Source organism: Melozone crissalis, unplaced genomic scaffold (assembly GCF_028551555.1).
Source record: "Melozone crissalis strain CALT ecotype California unplaced genomic scaffold, PUWL_Pcris_2 ptg000156l_1, whole genome shotgun sequence".
NCBI lineage: Eukaryota > Metazoa > Chordata > Aves > Passeriformes > Passerellidae > Melozone > Melozone crissalis.
Window position 1 is genome coordinate 590,909 of NW_026535927.1, and position 10,756 is coordinate 601,664.

General features: G+C 46.6%; 1 protein-coding gene across 1 annotated transcript in view; it reads left to right on the forward strand.

Moving 5' to 3' along the window:
* LOC128948759 (CUB and sushi domain-containing protein 2-like) overlaps positions 1-9,947 on the forward strand; it is a 138,915-nt gene extending 128,968 nt beyond the window's left edge. Inside the window, exons 58-66 of the mRNA XM_054293521.1 lie at positions 504-577; positions 1,737-1,848; positions 2,263-2,442; positions 4,029-4,094; positions 5,227-5,388; positions 7,066-7,178; positions 7,785-7,872; positions 8,652-8,790; positions 9,770-9,947. Coding sequence (XP_054149496.1) covers positions 504-577; positions 1,737-1,848; positions 2,263-2,442; positions 4,029-4,094; positions 5,227-5,388; positions 7,066-7,178; positions 7,785-7,872; positions 8,652-8,790; positions 9,770-9,947 — 1,112 coding nt within the window. The remainder of the gene's footprint in view (positions 1-503; positions 578-1,736; positions 1,849-2,262; positions 2,443-4,028; positions 4,095-5,226; positions 5,389-7,065; positions 7,179-7,784; positions 7,873-8,651; positions 8,791-9,769) is intronic.
* The last annotated feature ends 809 nt before the right edge of the window (positions 9,948-10,756 follow it).

Below are 10,756 nucleotides of genomic sequence, written 5' to 3' on the forward strand. Positions count from 1 at the left end.
AATATATAATATATATAATATATGATATATTAATATGTTATATATTATATTATAGTATTGATATAATATCAATCTATTAAACATATTTATAAATATATTATTATAGTTATAAATATAAATATAATTGTATAATAAGTATAAATTATATATATTTATATATTAAATAAAATTACATCATATCATATTATAAGAAAATGCTATACTAAAACCATCCTAAAGAAAGAGAAAGGTGACATCAGAAAACCAGAAAAGAATGAATAATAAAAACCCGTGACAGACTCAGAGAGTCCAACACAACTGGCTGTGATTGGTCATTAATTAAAAACTTGGTTGCTTCTTTCTGCAGCAGGCAGGGATTTAAGGAACAGGAAGATCCATGTGTTCTCCTTGTTGCTGTGTGTTCCTTCAGAGCCAAATCCCATTTGTGTTCCAGAGGTACAGCAGGACCCGTGTGCCTGGAGGGCTCTGAGCTCTCCCATAAATCCCTTCCCTGTTTTTAACAGATCCCAGCCTCACGACGTGTGCAGATCCTGGAGTGCCTCTTTTTGGGATGCAGAACAATTCCCAGGGATACCAGGTATGGCCGTGGACGATGGGTGTGCCACAAAGCCAGCCCTGCTCGGTCCTTGGCCTGGATTCACGTGTCCTCCCATGGACTCCTGTGTTATCCTATGGATTCATGTGTTCTCCCATGGATTCCTGTGTTATCCCATGGATTTTTGTGTTCTCCCATGGATTCAAGTTTCCTCTCATGGATTATTCTGTTCTCCCATGGATTCATGTGTCCTTCCATAAATTAATGCCTCCCATCATGGATTCACATGTTACCCCATGGATTATCCTGTGGATTCATGTGTCCTTCCATGGATTCTTGTGTCTTCCCATGGATTAGTGTCTCTTCCCATGAATTCACATGTTATCTCATGAATTCACATGTTATCCCATGAATTTCTGTGTTGTCCCATGGATTCACGTGTTCTCCCATGGATTCATGTCTCCCCTGATGCATTAATGTCTCCTCCCATGGATTCATGTCCTTCTTCCATGGATTCTTGCATCTTTCCATGGATTATTGTCTCCTTCCATGAGTTCACGTCCCCTCTCATGGATTCTTGTGTTATCCCATGGATTCTTGTGTCCTTCCATGGATTAATGTCTCATCCCATAGATTAATGTGTCCTTCCATGGATTAATGTCTCATCCCATGGATTCATGTGTCCTTCCATGGATTCCTGTCTCCTCCTGGGAGCAGGACACCCCAACGTGCTCCTTTAGCCCTCTGAGTGGGTTTGCACAGCATTAATTAGGCAGTGCATTGTATCTGAAATTAATTACAGTGCTAATTAATAGTTGCTGCTATTCACATTAATTCCCATTAATTTTCAGGCCAAATCCTGCAGGTGCTTTTGCTAATCCCATCTCTCATCCAGCAGGAAATCGTTGGAATGGGGACAAAAATCCCACAGCGGCTCCCTTGGGGGGCTCCATTCCCACCCATTCCCTGCTGGGATAGTGGATGGCAGAGTGGATCCTTCCATTTTCCTGCTAATTAGTCACCTTAATCTTGAAGTTTAATTAATTTATTTTATGTTTAATTAATTTGCAGACACCATAAATGGGATTTTTGCTCAGCTGGGAGTGGAGCTGCTCCTGTGAGGGATGAGGTGGTGACAAGGGGATGGAATGAAAGTCTGGGAATCCCTGGGAAGCTGAGTGATTGTCTCCTGTTGGGACAGGTGGGAAGCATCCTGTTCTTCAGGTGCCAGAAGGGATATCTCCTGCAGGGCTCCACCACCAGGACCTGCCTGCCCAACCTGACGTGGAGCGGCGTCCAGCCCGACTGCGTCCGTGAGTCCTGGGAATGCCAACAGGGAGCTGGGGCCCTCAGCCAGGCTCTGCAAAAGGAATCCTTGCAGAAAATGTGTGGCATTTTAGGGAGAATTGGGGATTGCAAAGGCAGTTTTTAGTCTGGCACTCAGTTCTGGGCTCAGAGGTGTTTCAGCACCTTTTGGTTTTGTCTTTTTCCCTTAAAAATGGGGGTGGCCAATCCTGATTTTCAGCTCATCAGCTGGAGCCAGGTTCAGCTTTAGCCAGGAAGAGAAACCCAGCATGGGAAGCTCTTCCAGCTGGGAAAAATCCCTGTGAGCTGTGGTGTAGAACCTCTTCCAGGAGGGTTCCCCTGTTGCTGTCACCGTGTCACTTCTCACCCTCCCCGTGCCCACCTGGGTGGTTTCTCTCACCTGTTCTCCCTGTCCCCTCCAGCCCACCACTGCAAGCAGCCCGAGACCCCATCCCATGCCAACGTGGGTGCCCTGGACCTGCCCTCCCTGGGCTACACCTTGATCTACTCCTGCCAGAGCGGCTTCTACCTCACCGGGGGCTCCGAGCACCGCACCTGCAAAGCCGACGGCAGCTGGACAGGGAAGCCCCCCATCTGCCTGGGTGAGGGGCTGGCAGCACCAGCTGGGCTCTGAGACCCTCCCCAGGCTCTCAGCTTGTGGAGATCCTGGGCCTTGAGGTCCTTCAAAGGTGGTTTTCAACCTGCAGATAAACTCAAGATTCAGTTTTGGTGTCAGAACTCCAAGGAAGGAGAGGGGAGGTGTTTTCAGCCTTGATTTTGTTCCCTTAAAAGTTGTGGGATGGCCCAGCCTGATTTTCGCTTGGTGGGAGGGTCTCCATCACTGGTCTCCATTGCAGAATCCCAGAACATGGTTGGAAAAGGCCTTTGAGGTCATCAAGTCCAACCTGTGACCCAACACTCAGGTGCCACCTGCAAAGAGTCACCTGAGGATCTTCTGGGGAGTTTTTGGGTCTAGAAGAACCTGTACAGGACAAAAATTGTTTATCTCCCCCACATTTTACCTGCCACAGAGTCTTGGATGAAGAACTTGTTCTGATCCATGGAAATGGAGCCCTGTGGCTCTCCTGGAGTGGGGTCACTCTGGACACTTGGGGTTGGAGCAGAGGGAAAGGCAGGACAGGCTGGGGACAGTGGCTGAAAGGTAGAGAGGGACCTGAGGGTGCTGAGGGACAGGAGCTGGCCATGAGCCAGGTGTGCCCATGGTGGATCAGGGATGGACCAGCAGGAGCAGAAGAAGGATTGTCCCCTGTCTTGGGCACTGGTGAGGGACACCCTGAGTGCTGTGTCCAGCTTTGGGCTCGTCCATCTGGGACATGGAGGGAATGGAGAGTGTCCAGGGAAAGGAACAGAGCTGGAAAAGTCCTGATGGAGCTGAGGGGGCTCAGCCTGGAGAAAAGGAGGCTCAGGGGGGACCTTGTGGCTCTGCACAACTCCTGACAGGAGGGGACAGCCCCAAATTGGGCTCTGCTCCCAGGGAACAGGGACAGGAGCAGAGGGAACGGCCTCAGGCTGGGCCAGGGCAGTTTGGGGTCGGATTTTAGTGAAAATTTCTGCACAGAAAGGGTGGTCAGGCCTTGGCAGGGGCTGCACAGAGAGGTTTGGAGCATCCAAGGAAAGCCTGGACGTGGCACTCAGAGCTCTGGGCTGGGTGACAAGCTGGGCATTGGGCACAGCCTGGGCTCTGTGACTTTGGGGGGCTTTTCCAGTCTCAGGAATTCTGGGTGGGCAGTGCCAGACCCCAGAACAGCATAGCATAGCATAGAATAGAATACAGTACAGTACAATGCAATGCTATGCAATACAATACAATACAATGCAATGCGATACAATGCAATAATGACCAGCTGTGCTTTGTCCCCTGGGCGTGGCACTCAGAGCTCTGGGCTGGGTGACAAGCTGAGCATGAGGCACAACTTGGGCTCTGTGACCTTGGAGAGCTTTTCCAGCCTCAGGAATTCTGCGGGGGCAGTGCCAGACCCCACAATACAATACAAAGCAATGCAGTGCAATGCAGTGCAATGCAATGCAAAGCAATGCAATTCAATGCAATGCAATGCAATACAATACAATACAATGCAATGCAATGCAATGCAATGCAATACAATGCAATACAATACAATACAATACAATGCAATAGTGACCAGCTGTGCTTTGTCCCCTGTCCCAGCCGATGTCCGGCCCAGTGGGAGACCCGTGGGCACCGCGCGGGAGCCGCCGCTCGCCAAGGCCTCAGGTGAGGCTCAGGGGGCTCCTCCCCGTGGGCACAGCCCTAAAACCCCCTCAAATCCACCCTCCTGAATCCCCTCCTCTGTGTGAAAAATGCCAATCGCTTGTTTTTAACATTTTAAAAGTTTAATGGTAATAAAAGGGTTATAAAAATAGTAATATAATTTGAGTAATAATGATTTGGACAATTTGGATTAGGACAATATGAGACAATAGAGACAAAGAGTTATGTACAGTCTGGGTATCCAAAAAAGGACACCTGTTAACAAAGGATTAACCATTAAAAGCAACAGCCTGTTGCATATTCATACACCTCATACACGATGCATAAATTCCATTCAAACACAGGATTCTGTCTGGTCGGTCCCTACTTCTTCCTCTGAATCCTAACAGCACCTTAGAGGTGGGAAGAAGTTCGTTTCTTCTGATAAGAAGAATAAATTCTGTTTCTCTGAAAGATTTAGGTGTCCTGTGGCTGCTATCTCAGTGCAAGTCTTTTCTTTAAAAAAAAGTATCCTACATAGCATAGTTTCTATTTTAACGTTTTTTATATCCTAAAACTATATTTACCCACTACTTAAGAGAATTAATACAGCATCACTTTCTAACACAACACATATAATATTAATGTTAATATTTGAGAAAAGCCAATCATAAAATACATGCATTTTTCACACTCTGGAAACTGCCACATGCCCCATCCTATTCCATGGACAACAAACAGGATCCTTACAGGAGCTGAACATCAAGATCCATATTCCTCCCCACAGCATTCCAGCCCTTCCTGTACATTTATCCTTTTTTATTTTAAGTTTTCCTAATAAGTTTATTTGAGCTTTTCCTAATAAATTATTTTGGGGCTGGTTTGTTTTTTAAACTATCCTTGTGTTTTTGGTCACAACAGCCAAATTAAAGTTACTGGTTTTGTCTTTGTCCCTCATGGTGATGGCTCAGAGCAGGTGTGATTGAAGATACTTAAAATACAAAATATTTTTGAAATATTAAATATTTAAAACAATCTAATTATTATCAGTGAATTCAAAGAAAGACAGAAATCCTGCTCTGTTTTTTTTTTTTTCCTGAAAAAATGGAAATGCTGCTGGGTTTTTTTTTCACATCTCTCACTGCTGTAATTCCAGTGCCTGCAGATGTGTTTGCAAGGAATTCCCTGTGGAAAGGCTCCTACGAGTACATGGGGAAGAAGCAGCCAGCCATGCTCTCTGTCACCAGCTTTGACCCTGCCACCAGCAAGGTCAACGCCACCTTGATCGACCACAGCGGGGTGGAGCTCCAGGTGTCAGGTGAGGGACAGACAATGTGACCTTTGGGAGGGGGTGGCATTGGCACTGCCAGGGCCGTTCCCTGTGTGGGAACTCAGCACATCCCTTTGGATGTCCAGAGTTGCCGAGGACCCCATTGCGGGGCTCAGAGACCCTGGCACACAGCCCACAACACCTGGGGATTTGATTGTGACCCCTGGAGCAAGTTACCAGCATTGTATGAGGACCTGAAAGTCACACAGGTTTGAATGGTGTAATAACAAAATGATCACAGGGTGAAAATAAAGATTTTAGGATTTTTGGTATGGGGGTTATGGGGACAAGATGGAGGAACTTGGACGTTTCCAGCCTTTCTCCTTCTCCTTCTTGTTCTCCATTTTCTGCAGCGATGTTGGCACTTTGGGATTGGTTTAGAGTAGAAGTGCACTGTGTAACACAGGTGATGGGTATTGGGAATTAAGTGTAAATATGTTATAGGTAGTTTGTAGTATAAAAGGACAACACAGAGTGCCTGTGGCTGCCCTGCTGAGCAGATCTTGGCTGGGCAGAAAGAAAATTTTATAGATAAGAATTAATAAACAACCTCAAGACCAAAAAGTGAAGAGTCCAGACTCATTCTTCAGTTGCACGGGCCGAAACAGAGACACCCTGCACATCTTAGGGCAGAGAATATCAACAGCAACACGAGAGCACTGCTGGGATGTTGTGATAAAAGCCAATTCTGGATTGGATAGGTCATATTTTATGGGATTATCAGAGGTTATATTATATATAACACTATAAAATATAACCTATATCTATAATAGGTTCTATTTTATAGTGTTATCAGTACTGTGTCAAATCTTACTGGTGGACAATACATTCATGCTTAATTTATGGGTCAGTACAAGGTATTTTGCTTGTTTGTCAAACTTCTGTATTTTTAGTTAGTTTACATATTTTTTCTACTGATTCTCATGAGACAGCTCTTATTGTTTATACTGGTGCAATTATTTTTCACTCTAGGAATAGATCTTTATGTTAATGAATCTTTCATACCAAGATTGTTTTCTCATGGGAACTTGCAGCCATTAATTTAGGCCTGATTTTATGAGGCCTTTCTTTTATAATTTCTCTTCCTGTCTGCATCACTGGGACACCTCTAGGGCTGTGTCCAGTTCTGGTCACTCATGGCCAGAGAGACATTGAGGGGCTGGAGTGTGTCCAGAGAAGGGAATGGAGCTGGAAAAGGGTTTGGAGAACTCCTGATGGGGCTCAAGGGGCTCCCCACAACTCCCTGACAGGAGAGGGGTCAGGCTCTGCTCCCAGGATGAAACAGCCTCAATCTGTGCCAGGTTGGATTTTAGGGAATATTTCTCCATGGAAACACCTTGAAGCTGCCCAGGGATGTTTGGAGTGCCCATCCCTGGAGGTGCCCAAGGTAGGACTTGGAGCTTTTGGGTAAAAACCATGAAATTATGTGAGCTGGACTTTGATGATCCCTGGGGGTCCCTTCCAGCTCATGATTCCATCAGTGCTCCATGTCCCTGCCCTCCTGAATATTAATTAAATATTGAGTTGAGTCCTTTCCCATGTGGAAAATACCTTCAGTATCCTGGGCTGTGTTTCCCACCACCAACTCAAATCCTGACGTAGTTTCTCTGCTCTCCCACTCAATTATTTCAAACCAGAGCTGACAAAATCCCATTTTTTTTCCAGGGATTTACAAGAAGGAAGACGTGCACCTGCTGCTCCAGGTGTACCAGATCATGGGGCCACTGGAGATATTTGCCAACAAGTTCAGGAATGACAAATGGGCCCTGGATGGACACGTGAGTGAACAAAACCCACCCTCCCATGGCTGTCCCAGCCTGGATTTCCCTTCCCTGGAGCTGAGGGATGATTCCCAGAGCTGGGAGGGGACATGTGGCACTTTTCCAGCAGGTGACAGCTCCTCCTGCAACAGGGGGTTGGTTTTATTGCCCTGGGGTTTGGAATCCATCATCTCCCAGATAATGCTGGAGGAGAAACCAACGGGATTTGTTCCCTGTGGATGTTTTACATCTGCTCAACATCTTGCTGGAAAAGCTTATTTTCCCTACTCCTCACCCTTTACCTGTGTCTGGGAGTTTCCCAAGCCCTTTAGGGATCCAAAGGAGCTTGGAAAAAATGTGGATCCAAGTGACCCATGGCCACTTTTTCCCCTCTCCCTCTGGAATCACCAATGTCCTCTCCAGTTTATCACAAACAAGATTTTTTTAGCTTCCCTTCCTTTGAGAATGGAGAATTTTCAGCTGTAGGGCAGTGAAACTCCTTAAAAAATGCCAGAATTTTCTGGGGAATTGCATCAAATTAATGCACTTGGAAGGGGCTGGGGTGAGCTGGGTATTAAATTCAAGGAAAAGTTGGATAAAACCATTGATTTCCACTCTCCACAGGTCTCGTCAGAGTCCTCGAGTGGCACCTTCGTGTACCAGGGCTTTGTGCGTGGCAAAGGCTTTGGGCAGTTTGGCCTCCAGAGACTTGGTAAAATTCTTTGGATTTGCACTTTTCCCCTCAATTCCAGAAGCTCCATTTTGGCCTGGTTGGGGGTTTCCAGACAGGGAATTTTTCTCCAATCCCTCGCTTGAATTTTCGGCGCTTTCCGAGTTCTGCTGAGCTTGGTGTGAGGTTTGTGGGAGACAAGCAGCACAAAACAAACAGCAAAGGATAAAATTTGTAATTTGGGAGCAAAATGAGGGATAACCAGGCTGCTGTCCAAAGGCAGGGAGAGTTTGGAAGCACAAACAACACCTGGATATATTTATTTCCATATTCCCAGATCCCTGCCAAGCCCAAATCCCATTCCCACCACAGCAAGTGTCTCCATCAGAAATCACAGAGGCTCTTGGGAGCTTAAACCCCCCAAAGTTTGAGCTCCTAAATACCACTTAAAGCATGGTTTGAGCTCTTTAATCCCTCAAGATTGCTGGAATCTCGTCACCTTTATGGATGCTCGTTATTGCAGCATTTCAGAGTCTCCTTAAAGCCCAACTTCATGCATCCAAGTTGGACATTTTTGGCAAAATAAATCAATTTATATATCTCTTTAATTGCAGATGTAAATAAATGATGAGCCCTAATAGGCTGGATTTCCATCCTTGCACATCCCTTTTTAAATTCCATTTTCCAACACCACTTCGCTCATTTTGCTGCTGGTGCCACCTGTACTTTGAGCCAAGGCCTTTTCCCCCAGCAAGGGTTTGGAAATGTGGGAAATGTGAAAGGAAAATGAAGGAAATGTGTTCATTTCTGCTGTGTTGCAGACATCAGCATGATGGAAAATGATCCTGAATCCATAGGCCACCACTTTGCATCCAACAGCAGCTCCGTGGCAGCCGCCATCCTTGTGCCTTTCATCGCCCTGATTATTGCAGGGTTTGTGCTTTATCTCTACAAACACAGGTGGGTTTGGGACAAGAATCCCAAAAGCTGAAAGAAATTCAGGGATTTCAGAGGAATTATCAGTGAGCTGGGCTTAAAATCATCCCCTTTAGGGCTGGTTTAATTCAGGAGGTGGGACAAAAACAGAAGGTTTGGAAGGTTATTGCAGGGTTTGTGCTTTATCTCTGCAAACATGGTTTTGGGGCAAGAATTCCAAAAGGTGAAAGAAATTTAGGAATTTGAGAGATATATCCGTGAGCTGGGCTTAAAATTCCCACCTTTAGAAATGGTTTAATTCAGGAGATGGGGCAGCAACAAAGAGGGTTTGGGAGATTGGGAGAGTAATTCCAAAAGGTGAAATAAATTCAGGGATTTGAGAGGAGTATCAGTGAGCTGGGCTTCGAATCCCCCTTTTAGGGCTGGTTTAATTCAGGAGGTGGGAAAAATAAAGCATTTCTTTGGATTTGGGATTTGGGAGAGGAGAGCAATGGTTTTTCTGGCCATTAATGGGATTTGTGGCCACATTTGGGAGGATAAAAAGCAAATTCCCCCCCTCCCTGTGGCTTTGAATGTGGTGTAAATTCAGTTTTGTCCTGATCAATGCTGCAAACCCCCAGATGGATTTTCCTGCCCCATCCCCACAGGTTTCCCCTGTCACTGCCCCCCCTCAGGGCTGTCATCTTGATTTCTTAAGATTTTCTAAGCATTCTGAGTTTACATTCATGTAACAAACTTTCTCACACACTTTCTGTAAATAACTCATTGTTTTGCATTCTTTTATGGAGGAGGAGAAATTTGCTGGACTGTTGGTTTGTCCAGCGTCATTGGAGAGGTGGCACTGTCACCCTCCAACCCATTGTCACTTTTGGAAACCTATAAATTTTAGAATCAGAAGATAAATTTTCAATTTTTTTATCTTGAAAGCAGCGCTGTGTGTGCATTGTGTGTTCCGTGTTGTGTAGTGACATCACCTGTGTGGGTTTTGTCCCCGATGCCACAGGAGGAGACCCAAAGTCCCGTTCAACGGCTACGCCGGCCACGAGAACACCAACGTGAGGGGCACCTTTGAGAACCCCATGTACGACAGGAACCTGCAGCCCTCAGACATCATGGCAGGCGAGGCCGAGTTCACAGTGAGCACGGTGTGCACGGCGTATAGCGCCGTCCCCGCGCGGTGAGTGGGACACGGCCACCCCACGGTCACCAGTGGGCCCTGGGGGCTGTGGGGTCCTGGGATGAGGGGAGGTGGAAGGGGTTGGGAGCATGGAGTGAGTGGGGAGGTGGAATGGGTTGGGGTTGTGGAGTGTGTGGGGAGTTGGAAGGGTTTGGGGTCATGGAGTGTGTGGAGTTGGAAGGGTTCTCTTCGGATCATGGAATGTGTGGGGATCATGGAGTGCGGGGAGTTGGAAGGGTTTTGGATCATGGAATATGTAGGGTGTTGGAAGGGTTCTCATGGGATCATGAAGTGCAGGGAGTTGGAAGGTTCTCATGGGATCATGGAATGTGTGGGGAGTTGGAAGGGTTTGGGGTCATGGAGTGAGTGGAACTGGAAGGGTTTTCATGGGATCATGGAATGCAGGGAGTTGGAAAGGTTTGGGATCATGGAGTGCGGGGAGTTGGAAGGGTTCTCTTGGGATCGTGGAATGTGTGGGGAGCTGGAAGGGTTTGGGATCACGGAACGCATGGAGTTGGAAGGGTTCTCTTAGGATCGTGGATTGTGTGGAACTGGAAGGGTTTGGGATCATGGAGTGCAGGGAGTTGGAAGGGTTCTCTTGGTATCATGGAACATGGGGAGTTGGAAGGGTTCTCGTGGGAATCTTCATGGGATCATGGAATGCATGGAGTTGGAAGGGTTCTCTTGGGATTGTGGATTATGTGGAGCTGGAAGGGTTTGGGGTCATGGAATCTGTGGGGAGTTGGAAGGGTTTGGGGTCATGGAGTGTGGGGATTTGGAAGGGTTCTCATGGGATCATGAAGTGTGGGGAGT